Consider the following 19,588-nt stretch of genomic DNA (forward strand, 5'->3'; position numbering starts at 1 on the left):
CCGGCGGAAAATGCTCCCCATCTGCTCTAAGCAGCGCCACTGGGCAGGTGGTGAAGAAGGGGTGCAACAACCCCAGGGTGAGTGACGATTGCTCCATCCTGGCAGGGACAATTGAACTCGTTTATGGCCCTAGAGCCATCGCGGCCGAAGCTATGGTGGATTCTGGGTGCTCCAGAAATCTGATCCACCCGGATATTGTCGCCGCACAAAAACTGCTCTGTTTCCCCCTCCCCAAACCGCTGGCGTTCCATCAACTAGACGGTTCTACAGCGGGGGGGAGACCAGCCACCCAGAGGACCGGAATGGTCACCCTGACAATGGGCACCCACAAGGAATCAATAAATTTTGTGGTGACCCAGATAGGGAAACCCATAAATAGTGTTGGGGATCCCCTGGCTAGCACGCAACAACCCACACATAGACTGGAGGACACGCTCCATCAAGTTCAAAGACGGGGTCTACCAGGCACCAACATCAGACAAACCGGCTGCTCCGACGGTGGGGAGGGCAGAAGTCGTCCACAACACCGCCCCCAGAAGGACTACCGGAGCAATATGCAGACTTTGCAGATGTCTTCGGAGAAGAGGAGGCGGACCAATTACCCCCCCACCGCAAGACGGACTGCACAATTGAACTGCTCCCTGACGTCCCATTACCCAAGCCCAAGATCTACCCCATGACCCAGAGAGAATTAGCGGCGCTGCGGGAATTCCTGGATAAAAACCTCTCCAGGGGCTTCATAGAACCAGCGAACTCACCGGTTGGAGCACCCGTCCTATTTCGGGGAAAGAAGGACGGCACCCTAAGACTATGCACCAATTACCGCGGATTAAATTCTGCTTCCCTATCCAACAAATACCCACTACCCCTCGTAAAGGACATGCTAGCACACCTGTCAAAGGGAAGGGTGTTTTCCAAACTCGACCTCCGCGAAGCATATTACAGAATCCGCATCAGGGAGGGGGACGAGTGGAAAATGGCATTTAACTGCCCCTTGGGCTCCTTCCAATACAAGGTACTACCATTCGGCCTTGCGGGGGCTCCGGGGGTCTTCATGCAACTCATCAACGAGGTGCTGCATGAACACCTATTCAAGGGCATACTGGTTTACCTGGATGATGTCCTCATCTACACGAGGACGCAGAGGGAACACGAGAGGTTGGTGAGGCAAGTCCTCACTAAGCTACGAAAAGCCAAACTCTACGCTAAGCTGTCCAAGTGCGAATTCCACAAATTGCGCTTGGACTACCTAGGGTACAGAATCTCTGCCATAGGCGTAGAAATGGACCCCGCGAAGGTCCAGGCAGTTTTGAGCTGGGAACGCCCCAGCGCCAGCTTCAAAGCTTTCTCGGGTTCTCGAATTTCTATAGGTCCTTCGCGAGGGGGTTCGCGGAAATAGCCCTACCCTTAACCGATTTGCTCAAGACCAAGGCGTCGGGGAGACGCGCAAGGTAAAAAACCCGGGGGCCGTACTTAATTGGACTCCTGCCTGTCAAACTGCGTTTGACAGGCTGAAAGCGCTCTTCACAGCGGAGCCAATCCTAGCTCACCTGGACCCCAAACAACCTTTTGTGGTGCAGGTGGACGCCTCTGACTTCTCAATAGGCACCATCCTGCTGCAAAAGGATGCCGCTGGAATCCTTAAGCCATGCGCCTACCTCTCGAGGAAATTCTCGGAGACAGGTGATGGCACATCTGGGAAAAGGAGGCGTTTGCGGTTAAAGCAGCGCTGGAGGCTTGGCATCACCTTTTGGAAGGGACAACTTGCCCATTTGAGGTCTGGACAGACCACCGCAACCTCGAGGCGCTCCGTACGCCCCGACGCCTCAGCCCCAAGCAAATACGATGGGCTCAGTTCTTCAGCCGGTTCAACTTCCAGCTGAAGTTCATACCAGGCAAAAAGAACTTCCTGGCAGACGCACTCTCCCGACCGCCCCAGGATGCGGAGCCTATCTCCGACATTGTAGGGACGGTGCTTTCCGATTCCCAGCTGGGTATGGCAGCGGTCACCCGGGGTCGTGCTCGGCGACAGCCTGCCCCCCCTCGCAAACAACTACAACGCAACCCACCCCCAGACGCAGGCAACCGCAAATACCAGGCGGGCTACGGGCAGACCTCATAACAGCATTGAAATCTGACCCCTGGCTCCTCGCCAACCCCAACAAGGTCACCATGGACCAGGACCTCACATGGGCAGAGGGAAGGCTGTATGTACCCGACTCACAACGGCAGGCGATCCTCAACAGATCGCATGACAGCAAACAGGCTGGTCATTTCGGGTTCTTGAAAACCCTACACCTGACTCAGAGGCAGTTTTGGTGGCCCTCGCTGAGGAAGGACGTCAAGATGTATGTGGCATCTTGCCCAGTGTGTGCTATGGCCAAGCGACCGGCTGGCAAACCCCAGGGGCTGCTGCAACCCGTAGCTGAACCCTCCCGCCCTTGGGATGAAATCTCAATGGACTTCATAGTCGACTTACCACCCAGCCAAAAGAAAACGGTCATTTGGATGGTAAAAGACTACTTTTCAAAACAAGCGCATTTCATCCCCTGCGCCTCGATTCCGTCAGCCCAACAGCTGGCGAAACTGTTCCTAGTCCACGTGTACCGCCTACACAGATGCCCATCCCGTTTGGTGACTGATAGGGGCACACAATTTACCTCGAGGTTTTGGCGGGCTTTTTTGAAACTGATAGGTACCCAGCAAGCCCTGTCAACCTCCTGGCATCCCCAGACAGACGGATCCACAGAGATCCTTAACGCCACAGTGGAGCAATTCCTCCACTCCTACGTAAACTATCACCAAGACGACTGGGTAGACCTCCTCCCATTTGCGGAGGTCGCCTACAACAACGCAATACACCAGAGCACCGGAAAAAACCCCTTTGGGGTGGTGTCGGGTCGGGAGTTCGTCCCCATCCCTGAATTACCTCAGCCTCCGTCCCCAACAGTGGCCGCTTGTGATTGGGGTGAGAAAATTGCAGATTCCTGGCCGGTCATCAAGGACGCGCTTAAAGAGGCACAAACAGCGTACAAATCACAAGCGGACAAGCACCGGCGCCAGCAACCAATGTTTCAAGTGGGGGACATGGTCTATCTATCCACCAGATTCATAAAATCGCCGCAACTATCGAAGAAGCTGGCCCCCAAGTTTATTGGACCATTCCGGGTCACACAAATAGTGAACCCATTCACGGTGCGCTTAGACCTGCCCCATAATCTTAAGAGACTGCACCCGGTATTTCACTGCAGCTTACTCAAGCCGGCAAGTGATCCCTCCCGGTGGCACCCCCCCACACCCCCCCCACCAGTGATGATAGACGGACAGCAACACTTTGAAGTAAAGGAGGTACTTGACTCCCGTAAGCAGCGGGGCTCCCTCCAATACCTCGTAACGTGGAAACACTTTCCACACCTGGAGTGGGTCACTGCCTGTGACGTCCAGGCTCCCGACCTGATCCGCACTTTCCACACCACCTATCCCTCCAAGCCCGCTTAACCTTCCCGAAGGGGGACAGTATGTCATGATCACCGTTGCGATGCTTGTGACATTGCAACGGCTCACATAACAATACAAGGAAATGGGTACCGGGCGGATTAAGGAAAAAGGCAACTAGCTAACAAAAGAGAGCAACAGGTGCTGGCAACAAAGTATTGATTCTAGCCGGAGGCGCGGAAGGAAGAGATACAATGTTACAAAAGAGGTAATTGACAACACCCGACCACGAGACGCGCCTGAACTGTCAGAAAAGATTACGAGCCTAACCGCCCGGCAATGACCCATCACCGGCCGGGGAAAACCAGTCAAGGAAACACCCAAGGCACAGGAGGGGTCCCACGACCCCTCACCTACCGGCAACGGAACCAATGGGGCTCGGGGCACACTCGGAGTAAGGAGGGGTGGAGCGCTGACCGGTGCGGGCTATTTAAATCCTGTTCTGGTGCGCTCCACTCACTCTCAGCTTTCAAAAAGGCATGCACTCTGTTCTATCAATAAAGCCAGAACCTAAGCCCACTCTAGCGTCTGTGTCTTTACTGGTTAGCAGGCAGAGCCTGACATAATCTTTTGAATGTAAATCGGTTTAACAGACTCTCTGTTAAAATTATATTGCTTAGCTGATTGACAGCACATAGACTTGAGTTCCAACATAATTAAAAGGCATTGATTTGTTACACTTACATTATATCCCACTTTTTGTCTAAGAACCCAAGGTGATAACATTAGAATTTCCCCTTAATTTTATATCTTATTTTACCATCAACAGCTTTGTGAGATCTAGTTTTGCCAATCACTGTGTTCCACCCAGAGTATGTATGTATGTATGTATGTATGTATTAATTATTTAAATTTATATCACTGCCCATCTCCCCCAATGGGGGACTCTGGGCAGTTCCATTGTGAGTGGGGATTTGAACTTGGATCCCTGTCCAACATCTTAACCATTTGGTTATATTTGTTGGTTAAAGAAGACAATGATATGGTATCAAATACAAACACCTTACACAACCTCTTTCACAGTAGTTAGTCATATATGAAACCCATATGTTCAAAGTCAGTATGCCTCTAAATATCTTCAGTCCAATAAGAGAAGACGGCTGGAACATCTTGCCAGTTTATGGACTTTTCAGTTGTCTCTATTTGACCACTGTTGGAAATAGAAAAATAGATCTTGATCTCATTCATTCATCAAATTTTCTATGCTCTTACGATCAAGGGCATCAGATTACTTTTTGCTCCAAAGTCACTTAGCACTTTAAAAAGCTAACTAAGGAATATCTTTGTTTATCCCCTTTTTAAACTTTGTACCTTACAGTAACTAAACAACTGTGCATGGATAAAACCTTCAGATGTAGAATGAGCTAAAAAGAAATAACAGTATTTGTATTATTTCATTGACAGACATTCATGTCTTGTATTAATATGTATACAAATATGTGATTCCAATTAGTAAATGTTTTATATGCTTTCAGTCTTTGTAAAATTTTAGCACGTTTCTACATGGTTTTAGGTTCTGAACGTATGAAGTAAATACTGGATCCAAATAACTAGCTTATGTTCTTGTGTTTTAACATTCAGGGCATCCTGAGATGAAGCTAAACTGGAAACTAGACAGAACCTCAAGACCAGGCTCAGCAACGGTTCGGGTTACAGATCTCGGTTGGCAAGGTCTGCTGAACCCCAGTCCATCTGTTAAAGAAGGTGAAGAGCTACTTGTGGATGAGTATCTTTCTCCCAGTAAGCTGGTGAGTAGATGCCATGTTACTGTATCTACATTAGCCTTGCTAATGACTATTGTATTACTTCGGTGTATCTGAAAGAATTGCAGTCAGATGGAGCTATTGAATACTGTTTTGAATAATCCTGTTTTTTGCGTAACTTTTTGAATTCATACATATGTTCAGACTGAGTGATTGGAAACCACCTGAGGCCAGTTTTACATTACACTAATTTCTGTTTAGTCTTAAAAGAGTCAAAATAGGGTATGTTTTAACATTATAATTAAATTTGGTAAATGAGACATAATAATTGTATATATGTATGATTCTGTTTATCATGCTAGTAGGGTTAATCGATATTAAAATTACTAGTCTTGAAGGTCTGAATAGTTCTACCAGTTAGGTACTCTTTTAAAAACTGCTTAGCATACTTAATAGCTTTTAAGAAATAATTTCATGTTGGCTTTAGGTCCTATCACGAACGTGAAGCATTTTCCTCATCCACTTGTCTGTAAGGAAGATACGGGCTAGATCTAACTTCATCTCTGCCTGCAGAAGCGTTCCCTGTGCAGTTCTATGTAGTTCATTCCTGCTTGCAAATTAGAAGGGGAGGTGATCCTTTTCTTTCTCAGGCTCCAGTACTATAAAGTCCTGGAATAACCTCAGTCCTCCAGAACACATTTAGGATGATGTTGAGGATTGCAGAATGAACAGTAATTGATGATTAGTGTTTCCCCCTCTCCAATTCAGCCAGCAAACTCTTTTTGGTCAAAACTTTTTCACTAGCAGCAAGCTTTTGCTGGATCCAAACAACTGTTTTCTCTATATTCAGCAAATTTATAAATATTCACATTCTTTTAATATTTGAATAATGTTTTTTGGTGGTAAAATAATATGCTGCATTCTCTAGAGTGAGAATGAGGCTAGAGTTCATGGTGATTTTTTAAAATTATTATAAAATAATTTTAATTTAAAATAAAATTTAATTATAAAATTAATTTAAAATTATTATAAAATAATATTATAAATTATTATAAAATTATTATATTGTATCATGCCTTATTCATTTGGGTAACAAATTAAAGGCTGAAAAAAGCCTAAGGTGCACTGGAAATAGTTCATGTTCTGGCAGAAGGGTACTTAGATGACAGGCTGTATTTTGATGGGAAACAGGCAGCAACAAGCACAGTATGTAGTTTTCTCTGTGGGAAAGGAGTTTGAGCAATCTTGTTTCTTTCTTAAGGCATTTAATGGGGAAAATCCTGTTTATTTTGAAAAATGAAGTTGTTATAGATGAAAAAGTTTTTTTCCTCTTTTAGATAATGTGTCTGTTGATGAAAAATAGATAATCTTGTTGGCTAAGAAGCCAAAAGAAACTCCAGGGAGAGAAATGCTAAAAGAAATGTTATGATATAGTCAACATCTTTATTAAACTGGCAATCTTTTTTTTTCTGGAGTGAAAGTATCTTCCTGTGAAATATGTGGGACCACAAATCTCTAATTCCATCTGTTTCATTCTGAAAAACTGGAAGCTCAGATGTTCTAATCTCCACTACATATTTTAAAAGCTTCTCATCATTCATACAAACCTTAGCAAAACTCACAGACCCTAGCGTGGTCTATAACAATCAGTCCTCAGTCTACAATCTGAAATGTTCTGGCCAAGTAGGAGCTGTAGTCTGGGGCTTCAATTCTTTTGATTTTAAGTCTGAATCTTACACCTCAAGTTTTCCCCCATCCCCAAAGTAATAATAGCAACAAAACTGTAATATGGAGTAATTACTTCTGACAGTAATTATTTTCTGCCAGACATGAGCTTTTATTTGGTCTAGAAAAATGAGTTTTCACTGGGTATTCTAATAGACACTTCCTGATTTTTTTAAGATAAAATATTATCAAGGAAACAACTATATTTGCAAAACACTTCAATAACAAATCTAACATATCTTTTATTTCTTATTGCTCAAGTTGAAACATCTGCGTCTATACTTTGGCTTCTGAAGCTTATAAATAATATGACTGCTCTAACAAGTGATTATGCACACACTTTCCTTATGTATTGTCTGGTCACAGTACTAAGAAGGCATTGCTTGTGGATAATCTCTGGCAAGTTCAGGTTGGGAGTAGTACATCTGTCCTGGCCCTCCCTGATCTCTTTTCAGCCATCAGTACCACTGGCCATGGTATCTTTTTGGGCTGGCTTAGGGTATTAGGAGTGGGAGGAACTGGATTACAATGATTCTCCTCCTTTTTCTGGGACCAGTTCCAGTCATTGTTGGTGGGGGAGAGAGGTCAAGGCCCTGCTTTGTGGGGTGCCTTAGGGCTCTATCCTCTCCCTGCTCCTATTTAACATCTACATGAAACCCCTGGGTGAGGTCATATGTTGGCACAGGGTGTGGTATCATCCATATGCTGGATGATACCCACTTGAACATCTGTGCCAACCAAGCGATGTGGCTGAAGTCCTTTCACAGTACCTGGAGGCTATGGGGCCTAGATGGGAGAGAACTGGCTTTGGCTCAACTTTGGCAAGACTGACTGACTATGAGTTTTAAGCTCCCCCCCACCCCAGCTCTAGAGATTTTCCATCATCATTCCATCTGGTTGGGTGTGCAGTTTGGGGGTCCTCCTGGTCTCATGGCTCCTGCTTGAAGATCAGGTGGCAGCCATGGCCAAGGGGCTTTACACAGGTTTGTTGTGTACCAGTTGCACCTGTTCCTGGACCAGGAGGCTTTGCTCACTCTGACTCATGCCTCAGTCACCTTCCATTTAGATTACTGTAACACACTGTACATGGGACTGCTCTTCAAGAGCATTCAAAAGCTTCAGCTGGTTCAAAATGCAGCAGCATGGGCAGTTTTTGGCATTTCTCATTAGGCTCATGTAACACTGCTGCTCCGTGAGTTACACTGGCTCCCAGTAGGCTTACGGGTGTGATTCAGAGTGCTGGTTATCACCTAAAAAGCCCTACGTTGCATAGTGCCAAGCTATTTTCGGGACTGCCTCTCTCCCATTGTTTCTGCTCAGCCCACCAGATCTAGTAGAGGGTATGCCCTGGGTCCCTTCCATCAAACAGTGCCATCTTGTTGGACCCAGGGACATTCCTTCTCTATGGCAGTGCCTGCCTTGTGGAACAGCATCGCTTTGGAAATTGGGATGGCCTGTTAGTCTTTTGTGAGTCTTTGAAAACCTCGCTGTTTCCTCAGCTGTTTGAGCCAGGTAGTTAGACAAATAATACTGTTGATGTGATTTTCTGATTGTTTTTTTTTTAACCTCAGGCATCGTTGTGCATACAACATATGTGGATGCTGTTATTGTTGTTTTGATCCCTGTTCGCCACCTAGAGTCACTGTTGTGAAATGGGTGGGCATATTAAATAAACAAATAAATATCTTTATTGTATTTGGATCACTTTAATAATTGTAATTGGATCACTTTAATAATTGGCTGACCAGGAAACTGCAGGAATAGATTTTTGAGGACATGTATGTCCAGTTGGTTTATTGCAGAAAAGCAGGAGAAGCCATTCTGAAAGAATTCCATAATGCTTTGAATCAGATGTAAAACCTATTTACAATGAAACCAAGGTTGAACATTTTGCACCTTTTTCTCCCGCCCTTGTAATGCAGGCTAGAAGCCAATCTCGTTTGGACAATGATGGTTTCCACCAGTCTCTTGTTTTGGTAACAGATGCATTTGCTATCAGGCTGTTTGCCTCTGATTCTCTGAGAGCTGGCTCTCAAAATAATTCAGTGTAGGAAAATTATTATTAGCATATTTCCATCATCATTTTCTTTAAAAATGTAAATAATTTTAAATAATCTGGAAACATTTTCCCCAACTATTAGCCCTTTAAAAAAGAGAGATATTGTAAAATATGGCTGTGTGCATACCTGACTTGGTTTTTCTTTCAGCATACTGCATAATTGTCCTGGCTATAAATGTGTAATTCTTTGCATATTTTTGTATAGCTTACAAATCTTCCTTTCAGTGAGTAGACTTAAAGCTTGAACTATGATGGTGGATATTCTGATCCAGAGAGCTATGTTGGGACTGTAGTTCTTACAATAAAATATTGCATTCAAAAATAAACTGTTTATATTATTTCCATTTCTAAAGCAAATATATTTAGCATAGGTTTCTAGTTTTAAAAAGTGCAGTTTAAGAGATCCGGAGTTTGGGGTATATTGTTCAGAATTTCCATTATATTCTGCCTCCTAGGCCCATAACCACTACAGATACTTATTGAGTTGTTTTCTAAATTAAACTAGAAATCTGTGATCCATTGGCTCATCCTTTCAGACTCTCAGGTGAGGAAAGGAGCAAGGGAGTGTGTAAGTGGCATGGCATGAGCGCAGAGGGATTGGCAGAGAGTGCGTGGGTGGGGGAAACTTACCCGAGCAACTTGCAACCTTCCCTGCCAGGTTCCCATTTAGTTTCTCCCTGCAAGCTTCCCAGGCAGGAAGTTTCAAAACCAAAGCCAGCAGGCAGGTGTGGCTGTTGCTGGGTGGGGGAGGGAACGAGGGCTTCCCCATTGACTTGTGGAAAACTGTCATGGAACGTTGCAAATGAGGATCACATGACCATGACTGACCAAGGTGGTGGCACTGAACAGCACAGTGCAGTGGCACTGAAATGACAACATTCCAAAATTTCATTCCCACAGGAGTAATGGATCCTGACATTCTGTAAGTTAGCCCATTTGAGGTACTTTTGTTGAAAAAGTTTTGCCCTATGATGCAGCGTTTTGGCCAATTGAAGGTTACAAAGTATCAAACAGATACTTTGAGAGTTTTAGTAGTAGGTAGATGTTGTCAGATGTCATGCATGTAATGGTGACATAACTAGGTAACATAAGTTGGCATGTAATCTGCCAACTCATCTGTCACCTAGTTGCATTGTGTTGCAACTTTTTCCTTCTGCTTTCATGTATTTTCTTGTATCTTCTGGAAATGGAAGCAATACCATTATGAATCAAATGCTGAGTATTCAGACAGTCCTACATAACAATAGCTAGATTTGGACATCATGAAATTTTATACTTGGTGAGCAGTTCTAAAAATTCCTTGAAAATACTGTTTCCAAAATGTTTCAAAAATTAATAATAATAACAATATGTGTCCCATGCAGGCCTTGACCTCTTTTTTAAATGTAGCCCCTAGCTGCAAAAAAGATTCCTCATCCATGCTGTTATTTAAACAGGGGTAGTAAGGCTGTGACCTTCATATCTGGACCTTCAGTCCAGTGCCCCTCATACCAGCATTGCAAATGGTCAAGAACAGTATGGGTTGCAAGGTCTGACGTTATTAGGATTTCCAGTTATCAGGATCTATTCATTCTTATAGCTTCTTATCTTCCATGGAACTCAATCATGGTATCCTTTCCCTCATCTATTATTGTTTATTTTATAAAGCTATTTTATTTCTTAAATGTGTATCCTACCTTTTCTTCCAGAGTTCAAGTTAGCATACCCCTTCTCCAAATTTTTCCTACAACAGTAACCCTATGAAGTGGGTTGGGCTGAAAGTGACTGGCATAAACTGACCAAGTGAGCTTCCATTGCTGACAGCATTTAATTTATTAGTACAAAAGATGTTTTTTAAAATTTAATAAGAAAATATTAGTAACTTATATTCTTCCTCATAGCTAACTTACAATGATTAAATGATTGAATTAGTGATTTCAATATATTTTTGTACCTCCCTTCTGTCCCTTCTCTCCCTCCCTCAATGAAAAAATTAATGTTTTTCTGTCAGTAATATGTCAGTTGGCTACTTTGTTGTTGGAAACTGGGGATATACACTTAACTGTGCTCTGCAATCATCTGTAAGGAAAAATAACATTTTTATTGGCAAGTTTCATATCTATCATTTAAAATCACTTCCTTTTTCCCTATTGGCAGAGATTTACTTTTGAATAATAAAGGTAAATGAATTTGACAGGGAGGCCACAGACAGACTGAACAAGTACAAAAATATGCTAGATAATTGGTGAAGCTTTCTGGAAAGGAAGAAGAGTGCTATTTAGCTTGGCATATGCAATCCAAAAGTCACAACTAGGCAGCAGAATGGCAGTGCAGCTGTGATTTTAAATGCACGGTGATAGGAAGTTGCAAGAAATTAAGGGAAGATTACCCTGTGACAGATGAATGCCATGTGCAATAAGATAAATAGTTGGAGCCAGTAATACAAAAAACAATTTAGAAATAAAGTCCATTGTTATCCAATTGATTGATTGTTGTTGCTGAAAACTGAAGTGGGAATGTTGGATGTTGGAAACAAGTTTAATTATTCAGAATATAACATAGAGCTGGATCATGTCGGTTGATTTGAACCAAAATCATTAAGGCCAATGCAGGGAGAGTGCTGGCCTCTAATCTAGATTTTATTTTGGGAGTTGTGGCATACTGTGAGTGTGCTGACTGACAATATGACTCCTTGATAGGATGCTCTCTAGGTAAAATATACTCTCAGTGCTAATGATAAAAAAATATTACATACTTTTCCTGCTTCACTATGAAAAGGTTAGAAGACAACACTGTCTGGACATTCTCATACCCACTCACCAATTCCATGTGTGAAACGGGATAATTACATGTAAAATGCCTGAGTCTGCTGAGATTGTATGTATTTATTTGTGTATTTATTTAATCAGTTTGTATGCCACTTTAGACACAAAGAAAACTCTAGGTGGCTTATGTATTAGGATTAAAACATAAGAATAAACAATGAAAACTAATAGCACATTGGGCAAGAACAAAACAAAACTGAACAACAGTTAGACACAAATTCAACCTAATAGCAGGAAGTAGATTATAATCAACCCTGCTCCCCAAAGCCTGTTGGAAAAGCTAAATCTTTAAAGATTTACTAAAGTACAGAGTTCTAGAGGAATGCTGTTCCATAGGGTAGATACAGCCACAGACAGGGTCTGTTTCCTAGGAAGCATTGATTTACAGATGAGATCTGGAGGAAGCCAACAATGCCAGATAGAAAGAACAAGAGAGAGGTAGTCTCATAGATATCTAGATCTACGGGAAGGGCTTTATAGGTGATAATCAACATCTTGTATTGCACCCAAAAGCTCACTGGTAACCAGTGTTGCTCACAAAGTAGAGGTGTTACATGGGCAAAATAAACACCCATAACTATTCATACCACATTCTGGACCAGCTGTATTTATGAATGGTCTTCAAGGTTAGTCCCACATGGAGCACACTGCAAGTCAAAACAAGAGGTGGCTGAGGAATCAGTGATCATGAGAAAGGTCTCCTGATCCAAGAGAGGTTGTAATTGTCCCACAAGATGGCTATGTGCAAAGACCCTCCTGGCCACAGGGAGTCGAGAATTGAGGAAGAGCCCAAATTATGCACCAGTTCTATCTTGGGGAGTACAACTCCAATTTTCAATTATTTTCTATCCCAGGCCTGTAAATCCTTGAACATTCCTTGCTTGTTTGCGTTGGATGTTTTTTGTGGCTACTGCTAAAACTCTGAACATGTCTTGTTCAGTCTATAACATCTAATGCTGAAATAGTGTACTACTTAGTGTAAAATACAAAACAAAGTTTAAACTGGACATAATGTTTGCCCAAGGAACAGCAAAAATAGAGATTGTAGCCTTGTAGATTGTCTTATTATTGCCTTATCCCTGTAACAGTATAATCTCTTTTCTGCTAATTTCCAGTGACTGCCTGTATGTACTAGAGGATTGTTTTTATATCATGGCTTGACATTATGAAAACTGGTTTAGACAACAATGCAAAACAGAGTTACCTGACAGTAGGACTTACTTTTCAGTAAATATGCTTATTATGCTCTCAGTGCAGATGTATAAAAAATGTTTACTGACTGTTGTGTTGCATATGAATGATTTGGGGTTGATTAATTACTTATTTAGTTGTGTAAGTATTTGGACAGAGCGTGTAAGCAATTGCTAGAAACTGAGATGTGAGTTTTCCAAAACAAAATCCTATGCAAATAAGTATGATACAAATTAGCATATTCATCCCAATATCCATAATCTGCACAACTGTTTAGGCTGCATTATTTGATATGAAGACAAAATTAAATCTAGCATATTTTAAGAGGTCTGAACATGGCATTTAAAGAAAATAAGATCACTGATATGCAGACAAAAAATACTTTTGGGGGGATGTTGGAAATGTTGAACAACAGGCAATAACATTATAATGGTACTGTAAAGTACACTTAACTCCTCAACATTTTTAGAGCAATCACCTGAAAGGTAAATATCATATGACTTTGAAACTGCCAAACTTTCCTGAAGTAGAAAATGTTATGCCCTACATATCTGGCTAGAAAATGAATTAGCAGTTCAAAAATGCACATAACTTGAAAACTGTAAGCCCCAGCTTCTACTTGGAGATAAAACAATATTAATTAACAACTCTTTTTTAAAAGCTGTTGCTAAATAGTTGTGAATTTATACAATTTTAAAGAATCAGCAATATGAATTCTTTATGATTCACAGGTATAGTTTGCTCTTGGAGTTTTAGTGAGGTGTGTGTATATGTGGATAAATATTCCTTTTAGTTATACATGTTAACAGCTTGGGAAAGAAAGAGCTGAACGTTTCTTCCTCCATCCAACTTGCTTGAATATTATCTTTTGCCTTAGATACTACTATCAGCAGTGATTATAATTAAAGAGGTAGCTTTTATTTCTTTAGAAGTTATTCAGTAAATATATGTTACTGCCTGTTGTTTCTTAAGAACACTTTCTCAAGTCTGATCAAGTTTAGCTCTCTTGACTGTTGGATTAACCATGGAACAGGGTGTATTGAGGTGAAATAGGAGCAAAACCACAGATAATTCAGTAATAATCTCAATTTGATGAAATTGAGCAAGCCACATCTCTGGTACTAATTTTCTATGGTATGTTCACTTCTCTATTCTTGGGAAAGGATCAGAAAATACTATCAATTGCTGTTCCAACTCATGCTCATTTGTTTTATAGTTTAAAACACTGGGAGAGTACCATGTTGGAGAAGGGTCCTTAAATTTTTGGTATTATGGGATTGAATTACAATTCTAAAATAATCTAAGTAAGGAAAACTATAAACAATTATGTCCTTCTGATAAAGTCTTTCTGCATTGCTCTCAGGCTATAGAATGCACTCCTTCGGCCCATATTGCATTTGGCCATATTCTTTCAATATTTAGAAAACTTGTAAAGATGCATCTTCTGTGCCAGGCTTTTAATTTTAAATAATTTTGTACATGTTTCAGTATTAATTTCATTCTGTATTTTTAAATTCTGTCATTGCTAGGAAATCTAGCCTTTACCCAAGCAGCATGACTACAGAGCAGTTGTTTTCTTTATTAAAAAAAAGTATCTTTGGTATTACTACATAACCATATCTACGTTCTTCTGCTGTGTTAAAAGTTAATGCAGGAACTATAATTTAAAATCAGGTGTTTGACTTTCTGAGAGCCCTGTGCTTAAGGATGAATTTGTAGTGTAAGTGCTGTGATCGTGGACCCATAGTACATATTTATCTTTTTATTTATTGTTGCAGAAGGTATTGACAGGGCTAGATGATCTGCGGCAAGTGAAGGCCCTTGAGATGCGTGTAAACACCAGAGAGAACAGCCTGGGAAATTTTGGTGAGAGAAAATTTTATTCTGTCTCAGATTATCCAAACATTTGATTCAATGAGGCTAAAAAAGATATCTCAATATTAAAAGCATCAGAGCTACCAAAGTGGAACAGTTTATTTTAATTTTTATTTAAGTCTTTGTTTCTGAATGCTGAACAATCAGAAATTGTATTCAAAGCAAGCTGAAAAAACTTTCCCTTGAAAATAATATTGGGAAACTCATCCATAACTCTAATATGTGAGAACCATAAGTCAACCAATAGTTGTATATAATGTTCACTAAATTGATTTTATGTCTGAAGCTGTTGTCCTCTCTGGGTAAAAAAAGCTTTATAATAAAAAGTGAATTAGAGCATGTGTGGACATTAAAAAAAAGTCAAATATACAAGTAGGGGAAAATATTTCAAATCTGTTTTATGAATCCTTTTTTTTTTTTTTCAGAACTGACCTGCTGAAACATTTTTCCCTAATTCCTCTTATGTCCTAGAAAGGGTTCATACAATCCATTCATAAGTGTAATTACAGTGACAGTAATGAGAAAATGCTTGTAGAAAAGCATGAGCCAGTGCAGTTCTGTGAGAAAGCATTCTTCCTTTCCTTTTTCCCTGTGAAAAAACATTCTCCCTTCAGATTTTCTGAATTCTTGCACTTTTGCCACAGAATGTTTCAGAACTTCATGTGGGTGCTACTGATATGTAAGGGCACCTGAGTAGACAAATACAGCAAAGTATGATCCTTGTTTCATTATTTCATAGATTAAGTCACCCAGCGTGCTGTGTGAAAAAGTAATTCAATCAAATTAAAGGGGTAATTAGGGCTAATTGTGTGAGTACTTAATTAAATACTCAGGATTGATTGGGCCTGCCCTGCTCTATATACATTTTACAAACTGATATGTTTTATCAGAGTGAAGTTCTCACTACATATATTCTAGGGCAGTGTTTCTCAAACTTTCTCCATGAAATGTTTGAAAAATATGGGGACCAACCATTTATACAAACATCCTCTCCCTACGTTTTTATCTCTTAAGAACATGGGAGATCATATTTTCTGTGAATAAGATCATGTTTATAGTTACATTTGCATATGTCCTCCCATCTGCTCCATTTTAAAGACCTTTTTAAACTAAATTGTGTAACAAAAATGATACAATATAAAGTATTTAGTTAGCACTTGATTTATTTTATGTAACCCATACCTTAATAACAACCACTCTCCACACAAACTTGTTTGGTCGGAATGTTCTTCATTACAGTAGAAGTCTCTTGAGTTTTAAATGGTTAGGAGCAAGTGGATTTCCAACCAAATGAAATTCTTAGATATTAATTGTTGTACTTGTTATTTCTACTTTTCAGATTTCTTGTGTGAGATCATTTTACTTAGCCCAGCACATGTGGATTCACAGTTGCCCTCAACACTTGTGCACTATTGTAAACTTTCTGAATGTTAATAGTCACAAATGATAATACAAGTAGCAGTGCATATTTTAATGAACTAGTTTTTCAGCCATTGATCGGTTTTTGCAAACCAGCTGACTTGCAGTAAATCTGGTTGACCACCTGGTGTGCCTATGCAGATCATCTGTATTCTGTGGACCGCAGTCTGAGAATTACTGTTTTAAGATAAACTGTTAGTAAAGATTTATTTTAATTGTAAATTATTTGATTTGTTATGTTTATTACATAGTGAAACAGTATCATCTTCTAGAAGTAAAATATTTAAAAGTGAAGCAAAAATAGATTAAACATCTTCATCTAGTCTTTCTCAGTTATATTTATTAGTGGGTTTTGACAATGTTGTATAAGATTTTAATGTTTTTATTTTATATTGGTGGCCTTGACTACCCAACAGGTAGAAATGGTGGTGCATAAATTATAAAATATGAATCAGAACGACAAAAGGTATTTTGGGGAGTTGCTAAACATGCCTTAATCTGCAAAACAATTGCTTATTTGATGTTAAAAGTTCACTGAGCCAACAAGCTGAGGGCAAATAGGAATTGTCAGAGGAGTTCTACCTCATGTCTGAGAGGGAATTTGAAATGCTGTCTGTCCATAGTCCATATAGCTTTGTGAGTGAGTAGATTGAAGTGGGTCTGTCCTTTTACATACTGAATTGCAAGGGATGTATCCTGGTAAAAACTTGCTGATTTGTTGATTGTATGTATTTGGATGATTGCTTCTTGCTGAGCAAACAGAGATTGTATCTGCAATTCTATTGGTTATATAAGCTAGCTGATGTCAAGAAAGTAAGTAGATACTGAAAATAGACTGGAGTTTGTTGGCAAGGACTGTCCTTAACAAAATTCTCTATAAGACAAGCCAGAAGTGAGCAGTAAAATTAGCTTTAAACCATCTGTCAGATTATTACACAAATAAGATGAAATAAGGCCATTATACCTGCAGTGTAGAAATAGCTAATGAACAAGTCTCTTGTGGCAGTGATCTACAAATTATGCATCATGTTTACTTCCCTGTCTGAAGATAATGTAGCCCATGTTTGTATCAAGTTATGCTTTCAAAGGAAAAAAATAGAGAGAGAGATGGAGTAGCAAGTGGCTGTATACCAGCACATAAGAGAGGATGCAGTGTTCTTGAGAGAATAGGAGAAGTGATGCAATTAGAACACCCACAGAGATGACACTGAGGGAGAAATGGAAAGGGAAAAAAAGGAGGGAGCTGGCTGTATGGATGAGAAGAGCAAAAGAGTTAGAAAGATGGTGAAATTTCTGAAAAACTGATTTTTTTAATTAAATGTTTGTGGTCAGTTACTGTTCCTTTTCTGAAAATTCTGGCACATTCTGACACATTCTAGAATGTTTAAAGATTCAAAGACTTTAAGCCAATGAGTTAATTTTGTTGTGTACATCACACTTTCTAACAAAAACAGTACTTTTTTACAGGAAAAAGTTACTTTGAACATTTGGGGGGGGGCATACCTCAATCCCCAGAGAAAGGTTTTAAAATAAAAAAGGTTAAGTATAGACATCTTTCAACAAATATAATGCAACATTAATATGATACAACTCCCAGTTGCTACTTTTAGTGGAGTTGACATGGAATTATCATTAAAAGAAGGGTTATTAAACCATTTCAATGTTTAGAGGATAAAGTACTAATGAAACTGCTACTTATTAAAAGCAATAACCCTCAAGTATCTGTTCTCAACATGGGACCAAATGGATGTGCTGAGAGGATTCCAAGCCAGCAGGGCAGTTAGCCAAGTTCTGTATGAACTCTGGGAGCTGCCCAGTCCCAGTACATCTGAAGGACAACTGGGGAAGGTTGACATAGAAGCAAGTTGTTAATACAGAGGTGCATGTTTAAGACCTATTATGTCCATCCTCCTCTCTATACAAAATAGCACAATGGCAGTTATATCTACACAATCTTGCTTGTATTGATATGTACAATAATCATGAAGAAAATAAATACTTTTGAGAGCACTAACATTGTGACCTTAAAGGGAGAGCAAAGATCAAAAGATATTTGAGTAATCAAAAGGATTGTTTGATCAGATGTTATGGTCTAGTATTAGTATCATGATGGTGGGGAAAACAGTGACATTGAACTTTAGTAAGTAATGAAATGTTCTGTAATGAAACAAAAAGTAATGAAATAATACATAATAAGTAATGAATCCTGTTTTGAAAGTATACATTCTCAGTCATGGATTATGGATTGCCACATTGCATTAAACCATGGTTTGTGTAGCTATTTTGTTGTTGTTTATTCGTTTAGTCGCTTCCGACTCTACGTGACTTCATGGACCAGCCCACACCAGAGCTTCCTGTCGGTCGTCAACATCTCCAGCTCCCCCAGGGACAAGTCCGTCACCTCTAGAATATCATCCATCCACCTTGGCCTTGGTTGGCCCCTCTTCCTTTTGCCTTCCACTCTCCCTAGCATCAGCATCTTCTCCAGGGTGTCCTGTCTTCTCATTATGTGGCCAAAGTATTTCAGTTTTGCCTTTAATATCATTCCCTCAAGTGAGCAGTCTGGCTTTATTTCCTGGAGGATGGACTGGTTTGATCTTCTTGCAGTCTGAGGCACTCTCAGAATTTTCCTCCAACACCACAGTTCAAAAGCATCGATCTTCCTTCTCTCAGCCTTCCTTATGGTCCAGCTCTCGCAGCCATATGTTACTATAGGGAACACCATTGCTTCAACTATGTGGACCTTTGTTGTCAGTGTGATGTCTCTGCTCTTAACTATTTTATCGAGATTTGTCATTGCTCTTCTCCCAAGGATTAAGCGTCTTCTGATTTCCTGACTGCAGTCAGCATCTGCAGTAATCTTCGCACCTAGAAATACAAAGTCTTTCACTGCTTCTACATTTTCTCCCTCTATTTGCCAGTTATCAATCAAGCTGGTTGCCATAATCTTGGTTTTTTTGAGGTTTAGCTGCAAGCCAGCTTTTGCACTTTCTTCTTTCACCTTCATCATAAGGCTCCTCAGTTCCTCTTCGCTTTCAGCCATCAAAGTGGTATCATCTGCACATCTGAGATTGTTAATGTTCCTTCCAACAATTTTAACTCCAGCCTTGGATTCCTCAAGCCCAGCATGTCGCATGATGTGTTCTGCATACAAGGTGAATAGGTAGGGTGAGAGTATACAGCCCTGCCATACTCCTTTCCCAATCTTAAACCAGTCCGTTGTTCCGTGGTCTGTTCTTACTGTTGCTACTTGGTCGTTATACAGATTCTTCAGGAGGCATACAAGATGACTTGGTATCCCCATACCGCTAAGAACT

General features: G+C 40.5%; 1 protein-coding gene across 1 annotated transcript in view; it reads left to right on the forward strand.

The window, feature by feature from the left end:
- Window positions 1–19,588, forward strand: part of LRRC56 (leucine rich repeat containing 56) — a 57,346-nt gene that overhangs the window by 12,560 nt on the left and 25,198 nt on the right. The window contains exons 3-4 of the mRNA XM_063289282.1: window positions 5,077–5,243; window positions 14,756–14,843. Coding sequence (XP_063145352.1) covers window positions 5,077–5,243; window positions 14,756–14,843 — 255 coding nt within the window. The remainder of the gene's footprint in view (window positions 1–5,076; window positions 5,244–14,755; window positions 14,844–19,588) is intronic.

This window comes from Candoia aspera, chromosome 1 (assembly GCF_035149785.1).
Source record: "Candoia aspera isolate rCanAsp1 chromosome 1, rCanAsp1.hap2, whole genome shotgun sequence".
NCBI classification, from domain to species: Eukaryota; Metazoa; Chordata; class Lepidosauria; order Squamata; family Boidae; genus Candoia; species Candoia aspera.